This window comes from Juglans microcarpa x Juglans regia, chromosome 5S (assembly GCF_004785595.1).
Source record: "Juglans microcarpa x Juglans regia isolate MS1-56 chromosome 5S, Jm3101_v1.0, whole genome shotgun sequence".
Taxonomy (NCBI): Eukaryota; Viridiplantae; Streptophyta; class Magnoliopsida; order Fagales; family Juglandaceae; genus Juglans; species Juglans microcarpa x Juglans regia.
Window position 1 is genome coordinate 23,025 of NC_054603.1, and position 20,202 is coordinate 43,226.

General features: G+C 36.5%; 2 protein-coding genes and 1 long non-coding RNA gene across 7 annotated transcripts; all 3 read left to right on the forward strand.

The window, feature by feature from the left end:
- The first annotated feature begins 1,614 nt into the window (after nucleotides 1-1,614).
- On the forward strand, nucleotides 1,615-10,660 carry LOC121268469. The gene is made up of 3 exons (XR_005941164.1): nucleotides 1,615-1,724; nucleotides 4,096-4,102; nucleotides 10,633-10,660. It is a non-coding gene; the product is annotated as an uncharacterized LOC121268469 (long non-coding RNA).
- On the forward strand, nucleotides 6,169-10,575 carry LOC121268465 (translocase of chloroplast 34-like). 5 transcript variants are annotated; one of them, XM_041172760.1, is made up of 9 exons: nucleotides 6,169-6,518; nucleotides 6,801-6,896; nucleotides 7,006-7,121; nucleotides 7,239-7,346; nucleotides 7,440-7,564; nucleotides 7,729-7,993; nucleotides 9,793-9,861; nucleotides 9,974-10,135; nucleotides 10,230-10,575. In XM_041172760.1, exons 3-9 carry the CDS (start codon nucleotides 7,026-7,028, stop codon nucleotides 10,338-10,340), a joined length of 936 nt encoding a protein of 311 aa, XP_041028694.1. In that variant the 5' UTR covers nucleotides 6,169-6,518; nucleotides 6,801-6,896; nucleotides 7,006-7,025; the 3' UTR covers nucleotides 10,341-10,575. The 5 variants fall into 5 exon arrangements, with proteins under 5 accessions (XP_041028694.1, XP_041028693.1, XP_041028692.1 ...); XM_041172759.1 differs by having other exon boundaries at nucleotides 7,009-7,121; XM_041172758.1 differs by lacking the exon at nucleotides 6,801-6,896.
- A 1,262-nt stretch (nucleotides 10,661-11,922) lies between the features above and the next one.
- Nucleotides 11,923-19,299, forward strand: LOC121268466 (5'-adenylylsulfate reductase-like 7). Its single transcript, XM_041172762.1, has 4 exons — nucleotides 11,923-12,439; nucleotides 16,791-16,972; nucleotides 17,886-18,010; nucleotides 18,598-19,299. Exons 1-4 carry the CDS (start codon nucleotides 12,281-12,283, stop codon nucleotides 19,017-19,019), a joined length of 888 nt encoding a protein of 295 aa, XP_041028696.1. The 5' UTR covers nucleotides 11,923-12,280; the 3' UTR covers nucleotides 19,020-19,299.
- Nucleotides 19,300-20,202: the final 903 nt, after the last annotated feature.

The following is a 20,202-nucleotide window of genomic DNA, read 5'->3' on the forward strand; positions in this document are numbered from 1 at the left end:
CGGTCAAACCAAGATCGACGACGATGGTATCATGTGGGGTGGTGAAGCTAAGATAGAGAGAGAGAAAACGGAGAGGGAGATCATCTAATGTGTGACGACAGCACTTACCTAAGGATGAACAAAGAGATAGTGGCACCGTGGGAGGTCGTGACAGATACTAGGCTGAGGTGATGGTACGACGACGACCAAACACGAGGTGAAGGATGCAGCGGCAGTGGTCTGGATAAAGGTTGATGGTGGCGTCGTTCGGCTGGGTTGCGTTGAACGGCTGCAAGCAGAAAAGAGAAACTGCTCTGTTTTCGAGAAGCAAAACAAAGGTACCTTCGGTGTTTGCTTGACCGTGGAGGAGGCAAGGTGGCTGGCAACGGTGGTTCTTGGTGGAGGAAAAATGGGCTGCAGTGGATGCGGTTTGGCGTTGACCAGTGGCTGAGCAGAAGATGTAGGTTGCGGGGAGATGGTTTTCATGGTGAGGAAGTTGGTGGTGGAGGAGGCTTGCGGAGGTGATGATTGTGGCAGCTCTTGGATGCAGAAGGGCATGCATGCTTGCGTTGACGTTGTGTGCTCTAGCTCTGATGATTGGCTTACAACTACGGTGCTGTGGGTTTTTTTTCTAAGGTGCAGTGACTACGGTAGCTATGATGGGGTTGGTTTGTTTGTGGTGCTGTTTGTTCTGATCTGTGAAACAAATAAACGAAGGATAATGAGCGAGAGAGACTAAGTTGGTGAGAGTTGTAAGGGTTGGTGAAGTCCTAAGAGAGAAAATGGTACCGTGGTCTTGGCACTCGGAGAGGTTGAACGTGGGAGGGTCACGATGGTTGAGAGAGACGTGAGGGGACAATATAGAGAAGATGATAGTGGTTTACCGTGAGGAAAGGTGGTGGCTTGAGGCGGCAGCAGTGTAGTACGGTGGTGAAGGCTTGTTCTCTGGCGTATTTTGTTGCTTGCTAGCGGTGACGTCGTTTTCACATGAAGATGGGGGCCAATATGGATCTCGGTGATGGTGGTTTAAAAAGGTAGCAGCGGCTACATGGTTTGAATTTCAAATTTGTGGTCTTTTTTCGTTTTTAAACTTGTTGGTTTGCTTTTTGTAGGGAATCTGCTTTGTTTGGCTTGAAGTTTATGCCGCTTCAAAGTTTGTATTTGTTTAATTTAATCATTTTTTTCATTAATCAATTGGGTTTCTTGGTTTGGTTTGGTTTGTCTTTTTTGTTATTATGATGTTGGTGTCTTGATCTATTGAGACCTACTTTTTTTTAGGTTGTTTGATGTGATTATTTTGATTTTCAGATTTCTTAAAAAAACATGTCTTTCAGTTTTTTTTTTTTTTTTTTTTGTATGTTATGGTAGATATTTCTTTCGGTATGAAAAAAATAGATGCTTTTTATCTTTTTTTTTTTTTTTTGGTTGCATTAAGGTTGCATTAATAGAAGTTGTTGTGTTTTTAATTTTGACTGTGTAGCTTGTGAATTAGAGGAAGCTTTGTGATTTTGGGTCGTTGGTGGGTGGGTTGGTTTGAAACTTCGATTGGAGGTGACTATAGGAGTGGATGTTCAGACGAAGAACTTGATGTGGTTGAGTATATTTTTATCAATAGGTTATGTTGTTTCAATGCTTCCTACTCTCAGGTAAGGATGCTTCTCTACTTCATGTCCTTTAGTGGTACTTTTATCATAACTAATATGCCATGTTGTGCGAAAGCTTAACCAAGAGGCTGGGAAGGCTTTGTATTCAATTCTCGTGAGGGCTATTGTGTCATTGACTGAGGAAGTTGTTTTAGGCGTTCCATTTTTTTATTTTTTTTTTAAGTTAAAGACTATGGATGAGTATGATTATTGTAATTTTATTGAATTGAATTAATCAGCTTTCACAGGTTATAGAGGTATTATTAATCATTCTTTGTTGTTTAATTGGTTGTATAACTATGATCTATGAGCATGTCCTCGAATACAACTGCCCCCATATATCCACTTGTTTATTTAGTGGATTTGATGCAAAAGAAAAATCATTTTTTATCCAACAATAACACGCAGGAACTAGGAAGTTCAATAGTGATCATATTATCTCACACAACATTACAAGTTTTTTACGTGGCGGTAATGATTATAGTTCCCATTTTTTAATACTTTTTTAAAGTTATAATATAGGTAATGATGATTTTTTCTGCTTTAATCAGAAAAAAAAATAAATGATTAGACCCCTTAGATATGGAAACAAGATACTGTCCTAAGGTATGGAGGAAAGGTTACATTTAGGAGCCACTCTAGAGACATTATAATGGAGATATAAGGCACGTATAAAGGGACTATAGATCTAAGCTGGAATTACACCTCAACTAAGAGACAAAAGGAGAATATTAAGTCAACAAAGGTGGCTAGAGAAAAGTCAATAAAGGTGGCTAGAAAAAAATTTCACGTGGCCAAAGCAGGTTAATGTGAATGTACCAATGACCAATCAAAGAAGAACATGAAAAAGAAGGACACGTGACCATCTTTCAAGCAGACGCTTGAAACTCTGTGTTTTTAGTTGAGAGGCCTACGCTGATGAGTACAATTTTCTGCAAAGAATTGAGTGTGACAAAATCTATTCTCGGGGGAGATGCCATGCAGGTTGTAAACTTATTAAATGCATCTCAAACTGATCGGAGCTATGGTGGTCTTGGGATTCTGCAGTTTGTATTTAACCTTGAATTGCTCTAGGGTTCCAGTTCAACGATGCTTTAGCTTTTTTATCCGAGATCATTTTGATTTTTTCATGCACCTCTATTTGTCAACAATTGGACTGTGCATCCCAGATTAATGGTTTAAATTGTTTTTTTTTAGAGAGCTCATACTTTCTTAGAAAATCTTATGGAAAAATATTATCAGATAGTACACCTTTTTCTCAAGTCTGATGTTCACCATACTAAATAGTCATATCTTATTCATTGATCTACAGAAGTACACGTCTAACAATTTGTTAACTCATTTCCAACGCCCGTGGCTGAGGCTCATATCCTCTGCGGTACTAAACAAGACCAAAAGGACTGACATCTTCTCTTTAATTATTATACTTTTGTTTCTATATTTGCTAAAATTTATTTTTTGTTTTCATTCACTAAATTATTTATTAATCATTTTTTTAAACCATATTATTTTAATAAAAATATCTATTTCACTCAACTAGGCAACAAAGTACGTTGCTCCCAACTTAGTGTGTGTATATATATATATAAGCTCATATTCTATCACAACATAATATAATGCTACATGTATTTATAAAAGATTCATTTTATTAGTTTTCTTTTAAAAATTAAATTTTTAAAATTTAAAATTTTAAAATTTTCAACATATCAATAATTGGTACATGCTCCAATTTTGCAACACCGATTCAAAATCAATCTGGTTTCGATTTTGCTTTTTATAATACCAAACCGAACTCGTTCATATATATATATATATTGGGAGCGCCTAGGAGTAGGATTAGGTGTGTAAAAACGTTTTACACCACCCAATCATGAGATGACACATATGAGTTTCTCCTAATGTGAAATAAAATTAGTTCCAGGGAAATAATCGATTTGGTAGGAACTTTCTCCCCCTCCTGAGACCTTCCTCCCCTCTCTCTCTCTCTCTCTCTCTCTCTCACTCTCACTCTCACCTAGGCCGAAGTGAGGAACCTCACCCTTCAATATAGCTGCAAACAACAAGATATGAAACTAAGCAAAATCAAAAGTTGGCTACCCAAGAGTAGAACAAAATTCAGACTTAGAATTTCAACACACAATTATAATGGCAGGGTTAAAAGCATTGATCGGCATTATCCAAATAATAGTTGTTGAAGTCATATTTTTCTTTTTTTATTTTTCTTTTCTCATTCTCCTGAAAGTTCAACTCTTTCGTGAAAATCATTTGGTACCCCTCAACAGAGATATGTTATAGTAGAAAAAAATACTTATGGATGGATGGGTTTGAAACTCAACGACAGACTATTTTGCGACATGTTGAGAAGAGGGAAATCGACGAGTTCGCAACCTCTAACTGAATGAGGTGGGTTAAAAAACGACTTGCGGCCTATTGAGAAGAGATCTTGGCTGCTGCTTCTGTTGGATAGAGAGAGAGAGAGAGTGCGAGAGAAGTTCTCATCTCACGGTGGTGGTACCTACAAACAAAGTCTGCGAGAAAGAGAGAGTGGAAGAGGAAGCAGCTAAGACCAAATAGGGTGTTTGGATATAGAGAGAGTGTGAGAGAGAGACCAAGATTGAAAGGGGAAACCTTCTAGCTTTTGGAAAATGAGAGAGAAACAAGGGAAAATGTCCTCAACTCATACCCATGGTAAATTATATAAGTCTCTTACACGTCTAGTTTTTATTGGTTGGTGTAAATTAGAAGTTTACACTCGTCCCGGTTTGAAGCTTTTTCCATATATATTATATTATATATAATTTTTTATATGATTTTTTATATTATATATAATTTCTTTATATTATATTCAATTCTGCCAGGGGCAATCGACGTGTGAAACCGTGGATGTCAGCCAATGGATAAAAAGTAAAAAAAAAAAAAAACACAGAGGTAAACATGAGGTAAAGGAAGAGGGAAAACTCATATTTCTGAACAAGAAAGTATTGCGTCTGGTTTGGGTTTGTAAGAAAAACTATAATTTTGGGTCTGCAATTTTGCTCCTATCCCAAAAGAAACTCAGATTGTTGCCCATAAAACTTGATTTCTACTTCACTCCCAACTCAGATTCATTCTCTTTGATTTATACTGGAGGAAAAAAGAGATCGCCGTCGTTGCTATCTTCAGGTCTGGTAGATCTTGTCCATCTAGTTTCAATTTTTGATTGAGCTTCTTCGTTTTTCCTGATGTTTTCATGGTAGAAATCAGATATTTAAAGAAAATATTTCGAATTTGAATGGTTTGTTTATGTTTATCTCTTTATGAGTTTGGTATTTATTTTTCTCCCTATCATCTTCCATTACCTCTTTAAGCTCTAAATTGTTAGAAAAAACTAGTAGTCAGTACACCAAATTTGTGGTAGATCTGTTCATCAATCACGACATAACTTCTTGTTTACTTTTGATGGATCAGTTGGTGGTGATAAAATAATGATCATTCTTGTCAAAATCATCCAGTTCCTTGCGAAAACTTTCAATGGTTATGGGGTTTATCCAAACAGAGGGATGAGAACTATGAGGTTGGCGAAGACAAAGGGGTGAGAACTTTCAATGGAAGATGAAGGAGAAAAAGAGGAAGGTGGATTTCGAGGGAGCTCTGGAAATGGGGTAAGCTACGATTTCGAGTGGTCTGGAAGCTCTGGAAATGGTTGCCTCTAGCAGTTTTGATTCTGAAATGAGAAAAAAGGAGAAGACGATAAAGGTAGGAATATCCTCGTTGCCACGTCGGACGCGATTACCTCGCGGTTCTCCTAGTCAATTTCTAATAGACTCTCTATTATATTATATATATATATATATATTATATGCTAACAATCTAATAATTTTAAAATCTTATCATTTATGTCTAATAATTTAATAACATAAAATTAATATAACATTTGATATAATATATAAATTTTAATTTTAGAACATAAAATATTAAAATTAATATAATATAAGATTTTAATAGTAAACATAAATGTTAATATTAAGTTATTAATATATATATATTATATTATATATATCAAGGATAAATATAATTTATGACATAATAAATTATAATATATATTCTTTTTGATAAATGCATTTTTACACATTTGATTATATGTATTCATATAGAAAGTGTATAGTCTAATTTATGTAAACTATAGTTAAATTCAAAATATTATCTTTCTCTACTCTAAAAAAATTTTGTGAGATTTTCATTATTAAAATTATATCGGTAAAATAGATATTTTCGATTTTAATGATGAATCGATTTGATATTGTATGCAGATTCAATTCTAAAAATATGTAATTTATGGGTAGTAGCATGGGATGGTAGTTGGCGAGAAAATCAACGTTTGATCGAATATGCTTACCAATCAATTTTTACCTCTTATTTTAATGAGTAATATTATATATAGTTTTTAAATTTTTAAAATTTTTTAAAATTATAAAAATATTTCTCTTAAAATAATATTTTTTTTTATTTAATAAAAAATCTATACATATATGAGAATTATAAATAAAATTTCTCTATTTTAATATGTGCTTTTGGGAGAGCACGCATACAAAAAGAAAGTTTTAACTTGATGCAAATGGCTAAAATCTCTTCCGCTTTGTATGATTATCATTCAAATAAGGAGAAGTTATTATAATAATCGATCAAACCTGACAGAGTAGACCCCTCCCACCTGACAGCTGGGGAGGGGGTGTGGGATGAAGGGGATAAGAGCATTTAGCCAGCCCAAATTTTGACTAGAAGTTTGGACTACAATAAGAGAGCTCCATTGAAGGATTAGAAAACCCACCGATACAGTATTTAGTCTGGAGACTGGAGAGAGAGATCCGATCAAAGGATTAAAATCATTTATTGTACAAAAGTCTCTGTTTTTTTCAGGTAATCAGAATCTTCATTCTCGTCTCAATTTGCGTACCCCTACCATTTTATCGCCTTTTCTATTATTTTGATGGATTAGAACCGCAACGCCGCCGCACCACCCCCCCCCCCCCCCCCCCCCCCGGGCATATGGCATTTAAGTATTTTCCTTGGGTACCAAAACCCCGGCTTTCTCATTATTTTCAAAGTAATACACAGACACCGAATTATGGTCTTTGCGTTATGTAAAGAAATTGTCAACTTGTTCTCTGATAAGGTTCTATTGTTATGCTGTGAGGTTAGAGATATGGAGCGAGGACCGGCTATTGTGTATAACAGAAAATACTGTTTCTCTATTTATTTTATGTTGGATGAGGAGTTGGTTATCTGAACGGGCTGGTGATAATTTCTTTATAGAGTTTAATTTCAGTTTTGTTTTGTTTTTTTTTTGCTTGTTTTGTGAACTACTTGATATTTTTTAATTTATTTTTATTCATTTTGCTTGAAGTAGTATAAAAACATCTATCTATGGCGTCCCTAATACGTGAATGGGTAGGGATCAACACGTTCGCTTCAGCGACACAGACTAAATTGCTTGAATTGCTGGGGAAACTTAAGCAGGAGGTTCTTTTTCTCATAAGAATATTCCCGTTATTTACAAATGTGCTTGCTTGCAGGCGTATAATTTACTGTGTCCTTGGTGTTTTTGTCTTTTGATTTTTTGTTAATATGTTGGAGTAGAATGTGAACACATTGACAATACTAGTAGTGGGGAAAGGTGGTGTTGGGAAGTCATCAACTGTTAACTCGATTATAGGGGAAAGAGCAGTGTCTGTTAATCCCTTTCAGGTATATGCTGCATTCTGTTTTTTGGGTTATTTGCATGTCATCCGTGCTGTGTATTTCATATTTATATATATGGTTTTATGTTGTTTCTCGTAGTCTGAAGCAACAAGGCCATTTATGGTGTCACGTGCAAGTGCTGGGTTTACTTTGAACATTATTGACACTCCGGGGCTAATTGAAGGAGAATACATCAATGACCGGAAACTTGAGATTCTAAAACGGTATGCTCTTGCTTGACATAGTAGGAGTTTTACAATTTCCTCGTGTAGTATTTTCTGGCATGGATGAGGAACTGACACCGATCTTTTTAATGAATCCAACTTTTTTTTTCTACTTCTTGTTCTTTCCTGTTCAATGGGGCTGGGTGTGCAACTTGTGTGAACAGTTTCCTTCTGAACAAGACCATCGATGTTCTACTCTATGTGGACCGTTTGGATGCTTATAGGGTCGACAACTTGGATAGGCAGGTAGTTAAGGCCATAACAGAGTGTTTTGGTAAAGGAATATGGAATAGGGCTTTGGTTGTTCTCACACACGCTCAGCTCTCACCACCTGATGGATTTTCTTACGAAGATTTTTGCTCCAAAAGGTCGGGGGCTCTTCTAAAAGTTGTTCGTCTTGGTGCGGGGTTAGAAAAGCATGATAAGCAGGTTCATTTTGAAAGAAATTATCCTGATTCTTCTTCTGGAACCTTATCTTCATGACTTGTGTTTTGGTTTTGCCTGCTGCTACATTGTCTTTAGTATTTCATATGAAGTATCTGACTGCTTAAGTTGAGACATTTTACATGAACTTGTGTATTGTCCAATTCTCTTTTGGAGGATGCATGAGATGCATGAAAGGTGATTATCTAAATGATAAACTATTAGCTTTCTCTTTTACTTGCAAAGTTATTTTAAGATGCTGTATGTGTACTGCGAGTGTTTTTTTGTCTGTTTAAAAATTTGTTTATCTTCAAATTTTTTAAGGCTAAAATAATCTATAAATGGATAAACTTCTATGATACTTGAAATAAGTGTGCTCTGCCAGACAGTTTACATAGATTCATCGCTTTGCCCCTGGTAAAAGGACTACAGTTGTGCCATTTGGCTGTTTGCTTATGTCCATTTCTTAAGATCTGACGAAATTAGATTACTTTGATAGATGCTTACTGGTACTGCTACCTGTCTATGAGAAAATTATGGTTCCCGGGTTTTGTTTGCATCAGGTGATGTGGCTGTGACTAGGAAGGTGATGTGAGGGATACCTGGTAAGACAATGTGGTGGAGAGATTTGGAAAGCTATTTGTTCACTTATGGATAGTGTGGTGCATAAGTGATTTGTCCATGTGAAAATTGAAGTGTCACTTTTGAGATCTCTCTTTGGTTGGATGGTTGCTACTAGTTGCTTCTCCTCTAATATGCAAGAGTTTTTAGTTACCTTAGGAAAATTATTAGGTATTCTGGTAGTATGGATGATGTGATATTTCCATCCAATCACAGGATGCCAATACCATTAAAATTGCTCACAAGAGGCATGTTTGATTTGTGGAATGGGCTCTGAAATGGAATCACTATTCCACACTTAGTTTGGTTGTGCCTTAGGTGTGGAATTGCCCTTCCTTCATAAAATAAGAGGAATAGCTGTTCCTTGGGGCAAGAGTGTAATTTTTTAAGTCCTTATTTCTTCAATTTTGAATCCTTTTTTTTTTAAATTAAAAAACTTCAGGTGGCTGGACGCCACCACAAACCCAAAGCCTCCACGGTTGCCATTGTGAGGCACCTTGAATGGGATTCCCATGTCTATTATTTTTTATTTCTTGGGTTTAAAGAAAGCTTGAGTGGATTTTTTTAGGAAAAAAAATTGGAATGGGTATTTTAGAAATTTTAATCTAATTCCAAGCAAGATATCATGTGTTGTCACCAAACAAAAGAATAGAAATACCTATTCTATTCCTAAAGGAATGAGAGTACGGATTTCACTTACCAAATGTACCCTACATGCATTTATTTATTTATTAAAAAGATTAGTACCCTAAATGCGTACAAGAGTACGCCCTCTTAATATTCCTTACAAAAAAAAGTATTGTTATATACCACACTTTCATCTCTCTTTCATCTTACTATGTAAGAATAGTGATAAATGTGTCACATCTTATATAGTGAGATGAAAGTGAGATGGTAGTATGGTGTATAGAATTTTCCTACAAAAATTGATATTGATAGTGAGATTTCTATTTTTTTCCCTGATAATCAACTTTGATGGTGAATTTCCATGTCCTAAGATATGCTTTAGTGCTCGATGTAGGATTTCGTAGTACAGAGTTCCAACTTGGGTACACCTTATAGTTTCTTTATGTTGCAGCTCAGCACGGTGAAAAATTCTCTGTTTGGAAAGAAATTTACTTATGGTTTTCAGCTTCGATTTATTTCATAAAATTCATTTGTCTTTTTTCCCTTTCTCTCTGTAGGAGTTTGCTATCCCTGTTGTCTTGGTTGAGAACAGTGAAAGATGTAATAAGAATGAAAATGATAAAAAGGTTAGCCTATTTACTGATGCTACTTGTTTGTTATCCTAATCTCTGATTGCATTTTTCATGGATGTTTTCTCTTGTATGAGAGATCGAGAAGATGGTTGTGCTTCGGTGACAGGTTCTCGCAGATGGAACTTCGGGGATTCCTCATTTAGTCAAAACAATCACAGACGTTGTGTTGAATAGAAGCAAGTCTATTTTGGTTGACAAGAAGCTGGTTGAAGGGTCAAACCCCAATGAGAGACGGAAGCTTCTTATTCCGCTTATTTTTGCTTTCCAAGTATGCTTCTGAACTTTGAATGCTTAATGTGTTTTCTCTCGTGAGAGGGATGGAAAATTCTCATTAAAAAGTTTGTATATTTTTTTGTTTACAGTATTTCTTTGTGGTGAAACCAATAGAGCGCGCAATCAAGAATGATATTGCAAAGGAGGGTCGAGCGTCATGGTACAAGGATTATGGGTGTGACCAATCTCGGCTATCATGAAATTGGAATTTTGTTAAATATGAAGCACACTCTGCACTCTGCAGTAGTAGTAATCTATGGCAGATGGACTCCTAGGCGTTTTGAGATAATGTTATTTTTTATTTTTATTTTTTAATACTCAGATAAATGATGCCGTTTGATTTTTTTTAGTTAATGCTGCATATGTAGTATTTATTTTCATAAATCAGTTTTTGTTTTAATATAATAAGTCCACTGAGAGGCACTTCATCGCCTAGTGTTACCTTTTGGGAAGGGGGAATTTCCTACTTCTAAGTACTGACTGTTGGGTTAGGTTTGGATAGTGAGTTGAGTTAAATTAAGTTGAGATGTAAGTTGAATAAAATATTATTAGAATATTATTTTTTAATATTATTATTGTTTTGAAATTTAAAAAAGTTAAATTATTTATTATATTTTATGTTAAAATTTGTGAAAGTTATAATAATAAAATGAGATAGTTTGAAAGTGTTTCTAAATCTCTTGTTTAGCCTTTGCTTGCTATTCATTCCCTTGATGATGAAATAATCATTCAAGGCTTAAAGGCTTTGGCCCATTTAAGAGACGCAGGTAGGATTTGGAAAATGGTTTGGTATCCTGTCAAAAAGTGTTATCGTTATAAAGAGTTTTTATAAAAATAAATTTGTAAATTAATATGATTTTATAAAATATGTTAAATCTATTTTGTAATAAAATAGTTATACAATTTAATATATCACATTAAATCATATTAAATCAAATTGAATGTTTACTAGTATAAGATCTTTTTCGAGTCGAGTCATTTCTGTGCCGAAATATGATAAATAGACTTTCTTCTTTCATGAATATTTGCAAGAAAAATAAATAAAAAATGAAATTCCAGTTTATACACTATTTAGAAATGAGTAATGATACTCACATAATATATCTTACGAACTATTTTACAATATATATTTTAAAACATAGTTGTGTAAAATGTTATAAAAAATATTATTTTTCATTTAGAAATGAGAACTGCTATAAATACAAAAAGATTACATAAAAATAAACTTGCAAACTAATGTAATTTCATGAAATCTGTTAGATTTACTTTACAATAAAAGTAATTTTACATTATGATGTACCGTATTAAACCACGTTAGTTTATAAATTTATTTTTATCTTTAAAAATTCCTTGGCATCGTCTCTTGTAACACGCATGTGACACAAGGCAGGTAGAGAGTGAGACTGGGGAGATATTATTTCTTAGACCTAGTTTGAATAATAAAGTTTTTCAAAGTCATCACATTTCATCTCGATTCATCTCATTTCAGTATTCAAACACCACAAACATAAATACTTTTAATTTTAATTTTTAACTTTTTCATTTAATCAATATAACTTCTTTAAAATTTTAAACAAAATCACAAAAATTAATTTAATTTTTTTAAATCTTAAAATAAAAATAATATTATAATAATATTTTTAATCAATTTTTGTCTCCCATTTATCAAAATTCCATGAAGCATATTAAGTCAAACATTTTATTGGAATTCAACCATTTACAAATACCTCATGTCATCTAACTGTCAAAACAAGCCTTACCATCATCATCACTATATATACATACGCGAAGACGAAGGCGCTTTCAAGAGCTGCAAAAAAAGTGGAATCCGTGAGGCACTCAGGTCAGGTCAGATCAGATCAGATCAGATAACGCCAATCGGTCAATCACCAGCGCGCTCCCTCCAAAGTACCGACCCCCAATTACCATAACCCATAGCATAGAGAGTCGAGAAAAGAAAACAAACGGAGAACACAGAAACAAAGGGATAACAGCAAAGGGAGAAAGTCGAGACAGGAAAACCCCCCATCCTTACCCTCCCTTTTTTTCGTTTGTGTTCGTTCTCAATACCCCCAGAATCTTCCTCTCCCCGTTTTGCCCCCACTGTTCTTGTTGATTCTCTGCATACCCTTTTCCTCTTATGGCTGTTCCTTCCCTTCTCTTCCTCTACATCACTCTCTTCGCTTGGCTGCGATTGGCGTCTTCGTCCTCGGCGTTGTGCCCTAAAGAATCGAATTTGTTTCTCTACGGTCTTCAATCTCAATGCCCTCTTTCGATCTCCCCCAACCCACCTCTCCAGGTACGCTCTCTCATTTCCGTTCTTTTTTATTTTTACACTTCCGCTCTGGTTTTCTCTGTGTTCTTTTTTTTTTTTTTTTTAATTTTTAAGTATTAAAAATATTTGTTTGGTTATTATAATAACCTTTTATGGTTGTATATTTGTATACTCCTGCATGCTGTATTTGATTTGTTGATTTGTGGGTTATGAGAATTTGTGCTTGATCTTGGGTGGTTTTTGTTTCTAGTTTTCTTTAATGCAAAGCGTCGTTTGTATTTTCTTGTTGAGAGTATTGGGTTTTGATTTTGTGTAGTCGACATTGCGGTGCAAAATTTTGTTGAGAATTGGAATCTGTTTTCGATGATGGTTCACTTTTTAATGTTTTTTTTTTTTTTTTTTTTTTTTTTTTTTTTTCTATAAGTTTCTCTTTTGAATGTTAGGATGCTTCTAAACTGGTACGATAAAATTTATGGAACTTCCCTAGTTTTGATTTATAACCTAATTTTCGGAAAGGAAGAGGTGAATTCATAAAGCTCCAGGCCATATGGTTTCTAGATGGGTTTCTTCCAATCTTGCTCGGAGGTGGTGAAAGTAGACATTATGAATGTGTTTCAGGAAGTATCCTTGGTTGGAAAGTTTGAGAAAAACCTAAATGCTACTTTTATGGCATTGATTCCAAAGAAGACTGGAGCGGTGGAGGTTAAGGATTTTCGACCCATTAGCCTTGTGAATAGGGTATACAAAATTATATCCAAGGTGCTTTCTAACAGACTGGGGGCTGTTTTAGGCAAGATCATTTCGAAACCACAAAATGCATTTGTTAAGGGGTGCCAAATTTTGGATTCAGTCCTTATAGCGAACAAGAACGAGGGTCTAGATAGCAAATTAAAGGCTGGCTCCATAGGTATTATTTGCAAATTAGATATGGAGAAGGCATATGACCATTTAAATTGGGATTTCTTCTTGTATCTGTTGGGGAGATGTGGTTTTGGGCCTAGGTGGCGTAATTGGATTAGTTGGTGCATTTCTACAGCCAGATTCTCAGTTTTGATTAATGGTTGTCCTACCGGCTTCTTCAATAGCTCTCGAGGTCTAAGGCAAGGAGATACTTTGTTCCCACTTCTCTTTGTTATCATTATGGAGGCTTTGAGTAGGATGACATCGGTGGCAGTTACGCATGGGTTTGTGACTGGATTTCCAATTGGCGATCCCAATAGGGGCATTATTACTGTCTCATTTACTTTTTGCAGATGATACACTCATATTCTGTGAGGCAGATCAAAACCAGTTGAGGGCTTTGAAGGCTTTGTTACTATGCTTTGAAGCAGCGTCAGGCTTGAAAGTTAATTTTGACAAATCAGAGCTAGTGCCAGTGGGGAATGTGAGTAATACTAGATAGCTAGCTAGTATTCTTGGATGTAAGGTAGCCTCTCTTCCTATTACTTATCTGGGATTGCCGTTGGGGCAGCAACAAGGGCCTCATCCATATGGGATTCAGTCATATAGAAGATAGGAAGGAAATTGGCAGGGTGAAAAGGATTGTATTTATCGAAAGGTGACCGTTTGACTCTTATCAAGAGTACCCTTTCTAACTTACCTACATACTTCCTATCTTTGTTTCAGTTGCCTGCTAGGGTAGCGGCTCGGATTAACAAGTTGTACGGTGATTTCCTATAGGGTGGGATAGGAGATGAATTCAAATTCCACTTGGTTAGCTGGAATAAGGTGTGTACACCACTCTCGTCTGGCGGTTTGGGTATAAAAAATCTGAGAACTTTCAACCGGGCCCTGCTTGGGAAATGGTTATGGAGGTATAATAACGAGACAAAAGTGTTATGGAAGCTGGTGATTGACTGTAAATATGGAAGCATGTGGGGGGGATGGTGTACTGAAGAGGTGTACGGGGCTAGAGGTGTGGGAGTTTGGAAACACATTAGGAAGGGGTGGGGGGATTTTAGTAGCCATTCTAAATTGGTGTTGGGGAGGGCTTCTCGTATTAAGTTTTGGAGGAACATATGGTGTGGGAATGAGGCCCTAAAGCATACATTTCCAGCTATTTTTCAGTTGGCATGCAACCAGGAAGCTTCGATAGAGGACCTTATGCTTCTAACAGGGGACCAAGTGCAGTGGAACGTTACATTTAGTAGAGTGGCACAAGACTGGGAAGTGGACATCTTTGAGGCTTTTTTCAGCTTTCTTTATTCTGTGAAGCCAAATAGTCAGCAAGTCGATAGGCTGTGGTGGACTCCCGCAGGTAAGGGTATTTTCTCAGTTCCATCCTTTTATAAAACCCTCTCCCAAGCCGCCACCACCCCATTCCCGTGGAGGAGAATCTGGAGAAATAAGGCTCCTCCGAAAGTGATCTTCTTTACTTTGACAGCAGAATTGGGGAAGATTCTGACTACCGACAATTTGAGGAAGCGTCGATTAGTTATACTAGACTGGTGTTGCATGTGCAAGAGATCTGGTGAGACAGTGGAACACCTATTGCTACATTGTGAGACTACTAGAGCCTTGTGGGTCGAAGTCTTTAGCCAAATAGAGTTAGTCTTTGTTATGCCTGCAACGGTGGTAGATCTATTGGCCACCTGGACACTTTCGAGAGGAGCGCAACAAATCAAGGCGGTGTGGAATATGATCCCGATCTGTATTATGTGGTGTATATGGCAAGAACACAACGATCGGACTTTTGAAAACAAAGAGCGGTCCCTGGAGGATCTTAGAACGCTATTTTTCCGTACTTTATTTCTATGGGCCATTGCTTTAGATTTTAATGGCCTGAATTTTCATGACTTTCTAGTTTCCCTTACTTCGTCCTAGATAGGTTTCATCTCTTGTATACTATCTTGTATACTTGGGCTTTGCCTATCTTTATTAATACATCTTTGATTACTTATCAAAAAAAAAGTATTGGGTTGTTACTAAATGCTTCTCTATGTGGACCCTTTTTCTTTTACTTTCTCTATTTTTTATTAATTTAGTTTTCTCTGGTTGCCATTTAAATTAGACTTTTGAAAGCTCTCTCAAGAAGTTTGGCTTTGAATATATTCGTATTTTGGAAGGTTTGAATTTAGTTCTTATGGAGGAGCAAATCGATGAATATGGGTGGGCGGAAGTGTATACTTGATATGGCCTTGGGCAATCTAACATCAAGGTTTTGCCCGTAAAGAGTTTGGGAGGGAATTTTTTTTTTTTATTCAGTTCAAGTTGCAAGGGTTGGTGATTACAATTTACATCAGGGTGTTTGCTGCCTGGAAAAGTCTTTGATGAACAGTTTGGGGTTCAGTCTAGGCTTGCTAGTACCCATGATGGGTGAAAAACACACGATGTGGTAAAACAATATGCAAAACACGCATACTTTTAGCTCTCACCATTGCGGCTTGACGTGTGGGTGTAGGTTAAATTTCAGAAGACATGACTTGTCAAAAACAAATTTCAGAAGACATGATATTGCTTTGAGGCTTGGTTGATAATTGGGGTTGGTAATTAGTTTCGGGTCAAAGAACTTTTTTGGAGCTTGTCTGTTATGGATTTTTCCTTTTTTTTTTAAAAAAAAAGGTTTTCTATGTTTTATTCTGATTTAAATGTATTAGTCAATTTAGATTCTTAGTAGGTAGGACAGAAGGGGAAAGAAATTCTCAGTAGGCTGGGTCAAGAGAGGCTATATGTGTGCTCAATGTATCTAAAGAATTCAGAGATTGGAATAATTGAATATCAAGTTCTTTGATTATTGAGGCATGTTGGTCGTGTGTTTTCTTTCTTAAGGTACGCAAATTAGTGTGATGCTACAATTTACATCATTATTCACACGGCCACTAAACAGGATTTTCTTTTTTCTTCACAATTCACAACCCTGAACCATATCCTATTCCTTCTACACTTGAAACCTTAAACCTTTGCAGTATTCCCTAGCCTTTTAGCCACTGAATAATCTGTCAAAATGGTCTTTAGAGCATATTTGGTTGGGAGGAAAAGCGGAAGGATGGAAGAGAGTGGAAGGAAAATGGAAAAGAGATTTCCATGTTGTCGTATTTGGTAGGGTAGAGAAATTGAAAGAAGGAGAAGGGGATGGATGTTTATACCATGGTTTTCGTTCCTCTTTAATTTTCTTTAGTGATAGATCTCAACCATTTAGTGTGTTTCATGAATGTTAGGCATACTTTCCATTGTTTAATTTCCTGTTCGTAGTATTGATATCCAGTTTTTCCTGCTGTTATGGAGAAAATTAATGAGGGAATGGTACAAATATTCAAGAATTGTATAGCCTGATTGCTCGTACTTACATAATTACCGATGAGACATGTTACTATAGATTTGTTTCTGTAATGGAGTGCATTTTGACATTTCTTTATCTTTATTTTGTTATCTCTAGGTGGATGGAGACTTCCTTGATAGAGCTTTGGCTTCCAAAGGGAGGAATGGATATACTTCTGTACTCTTCTATGCTTCTAGGTGCCCATTCTCTTGCAGTGTACTTCCTGCTTATAAAACCCTCAGTTCCATGTTTCCGCAGATAGAACATTTGACAGTTGAGAAATCTTCAGCCATGCCGAGGTGTGACACTACTTGCTTGACCTGCTTTTTTAATGTTTTCATTTTGGGTGGAGAATATATTCACCCATGATCAGTTGTTGCATGGGCTGGTTGAAAAATGGCAGAGCTACCATGAAGCAAATGTACCTGGTGAAAGATTGGCTGTCCTTCATGTGTTGGGCATAACATAATGTGATTGCCCAGGGATGGGCAATGTATATGAGTGAGGGCATGATTGTTGAGTTAATATTTGGAGTCGGGCTACTCTGCCGCCCAGAGTAGCCCGCTCGGTTTGACCGCGCAACACATTTTAAGTTTTTATTTTTTCTTCATTTTTCTTTTCACATTTTTTTAATATATTTAAATATTTTTAAAAAATAAAAAAAATACACCAATACACTTAAAATCACTTCCTTAATCACTAAGTAAAACTAAAAAATAAAAATATTTTTTTTTCCCGAGCGGTACACTTGAGCGGTAAGATGGAGGTGGCAGATTAGGCTTTTTCTAATTTTTTTTAGCCTTGCGAATCATGATCGTATCTCCTTGGAATCATTCCCCCCCCCCCCCCACGTGTGTGAGTGTAATGATGTCTATATTAGTTTTCTGTGGCATTCAATCTTCTAACCATGGCTGAGTTGATTCTATATTGTTGGGGGTAAGTGGTGCAAGATTATATAGAAGATAAACTTTCAATTGTCTTCTTTTATTTTTTGCCATGTCATCAAAGAACCACCCCCCCACCAACACAACAAAAAAAAGAACAAAACATTAAAAACCCTTTGGCATTTTAATTGAATTTAAAATTGTGACATGCAAGTTCTATTGTATGCAATTGACCTTCTTAATGTAACCTGGATGATGCCGATGGAAATAAGAGTTTGACTTAGAAACCTGGATGCTATTTGTCTGAGTTTGGCGTGTTGTATTGCAGCATATTTTCAAGATTTGGAATCCATAGCTGGCCATCCATATTAATGGTGAACAAGACATCAAGGGTGCGATATCGTGGGCCCAAAAATCTCTCGTCACTTGTTCAATTTTATAAGAAGACTACAGGTAAGGTTATCCTGAGCAAACAAATAGATACATATTTTTGTATATGTACATACATATATGCAGGGTTGAGTTCAGGTTATATCAATATTTACTCTTCGCAATGTCTTTTTTTTGGGTAAGTTACTTTTTGCAATGTTACACCAGTTAATAACCTTGCACTAAATTTATATTTGTTGGGTTCGCTGTTGGATCATCCAATCATCCTCTATATGCCCTTATTGTGCATGCTAAATTCCACATCAATTAGTCACCTTTTTCTCTGATCCAAGTAATTTTTTACCATATTTTAAAATGATGCATTCGACTAGATTAAGCTGATCCTGTTGCTACTTTTTTCTTTGCTTGCCCTAATCTAAAATGGTTCTCCTGGGTCATGGATAATGTGTTTAAATCCCCCCACACCCTGGTATCTTTTTTTTTTTTTTTAAATATCAGTTAAAGGATAAAAAAGGAAAATAAGAACTCAATCCTGGTTCTGCGACTGCAACTCATTGGTTAAAGGAGCAGCAAAGAAACTGATTAATGTGCTTTTCTCGTGACTTGATGTTTCTAAGATCAACTACATGGTGCAACTCTCTGTATGTCAGGCCTTGAACCAGTTCAAGATTTTTCTGAGGATCAACCAATCTGCTTGGAGAGTGGAGAAACATCCAATTTCCTGTCATCAAATAGTGAGTGGTTGAAAGAGGTCTCAAAGAGGGAACCGTACTTGGTCTTCTCTATATCGTTCCTCTGCTGCAAGCTACTTGTATACATATTCCCAGTAGTCTTATCTCGTCTTGAAGCATTTTGGGTCACATATATTCCCCATTTCAACCTGGAAATATTTGGTGAAACAAGCCAAATAATGGGACGTATCCTTTACATGATTGATGTACGGAGGGTTTGGACCAAGCTGAGGCTATGCAAGACCAAGAACTTCCACGAAGGTGCAAAGAATGCTCGTGTTTGGGCTTCTTCCTTGGCCTCTGTCGCTTTGGGTGAATCATCAGCTAGATCGTCGACTTAAGGTGGAACTTTACGGTCTTGTTTTAGAGAAATTGGGTGTAGAAAAGACCTCATCGTTCAAAATGATAGACTATGAACTGCTTTGATGCTCTGGTGGTTGCAGGTCTCCCTCTCCCTCCTTCCCTCCTCCTCTTTCTTCTAAAAAAAGAATATGATTCTTAAGTGATGTAGCTGAAGCTGTTGTCCTCGTTTGAGTCGGGTTTTTTTTTTTTTTGGAGGAAGCAGACGACCATGTATATTTGAGAACAGCTTTCTTCGTGTAAATTGTCTGCTTTACAGATCAGTTGAATGTAAACGTATCAACCCCCCCCCCCCCCCCCCCCCCCCCCCCCCCCCCCCCCCCCCCCATCCTTCGCTCTCTCTCTCTCTCTCTCTGTAACACCTCTAGTTACTTAAAATAAAAATTGACTGAAATTGCTCACTTCGAAGGGAGCACCTCCATTAAAGAAATGAAGAAGAAGATAAGAGAAAGGAATAGGAAATTTCATTAACTTTTCTGAATGAATAAACCCTAGTGCCCTTGGCTCATACATAAAGAAGATAACTCCTACATGGGCCTAGGTTAATCCAACTAAAGGCATACAAGAAAATAAAACTAAGGCCCAAGGTCTACTAACTCTATTGTAGTCCAAATAACAAGTAGCATTAAAGTAAAGGAAGTTGTAAATGAAATTAAATTGGCCCGAGGCCCATGGTCCATGCATTCTGGTCATGGACTGTGACAAACCATCCACCATAGAAACACCTTGTCCACAAGGTGCGTTATCCTTGCCCACAATTTTCCCACCACCAGGGTAAAAAATGAGAATTTTATTTTTACCAGCAGTTGAACCAAAAACAGAAATCTCATTTAGAACACCAGGAGGAAGTCCAGCTTCATGCAAGAGATTTGATGCAAGGAGAGCAGACAATGGCGTATGCTCTGCAGTTTTCAGAACAATAGTGTTGCCACATGCTAATGTTGGCCCGATCTTCCAACTGTACATGAGAAGTGGAAAATTCCATGGAATAATCTGACCTGCAACACCAATAGGTTGATGCAAGGTTTGCACATGGTATGGGCCATCAGCTGGGACTGTTAGACCATGAATCTTATCCACCCAACTAGCATCATATCGCATTAGACGTGCCAACGTTGGAACTTCAATTTTAGTAGCATGTTCATATGACTTGCCATTGTCCCA

Excerpts from the sequence above, each read along its gene's own strand:
- LOC121268465 (XM_041172760.1), top strand. The coding sequence starts at position 7,026 with ATGGCGTCCCTAATACGTGAATGGGTAGGGATCAACACGTTCGCTTCA. Across the intron at positions 7,122-7,238 it reads TGGGGAAACTTAAGCAGGAG|AATGTGAACACATTGACAAT; the intron begins GTTCTTTTTCTC and ends ATGTTGGAGTAG. Across the intron at positions 9,862-9,973 it reads AGAATGAAAATGATAAAAAG|GTTCTCGCAGATGGAACTTC; the intron begins GTTAGCCTATTT and ends CTTCGGTGACAG.
- LOC121268466 (XM_041172762.1), top strand. The coding sequence starts at position 12,281 with ATGGCTGTTCCTTCCCTTCTCTTCCTCTACATCACTCTCTTCGCTTGG. Across the intron at positions 16,973-17,885 it reads AAATCTTCAGCCATGCCGAG|CATATTTTCAAGATTTGGAA; the intron begins GTGTGACACTAC and ends GTTGTATTGCAG. Across the intron at positions 18,011-18,597 it reads ATTTTATAAGAAGACTACAG|GCCTTGAACCAGTTCAAGAT; the intron begins GTAAGGTTATCC and ends TCTGTATGTCAG.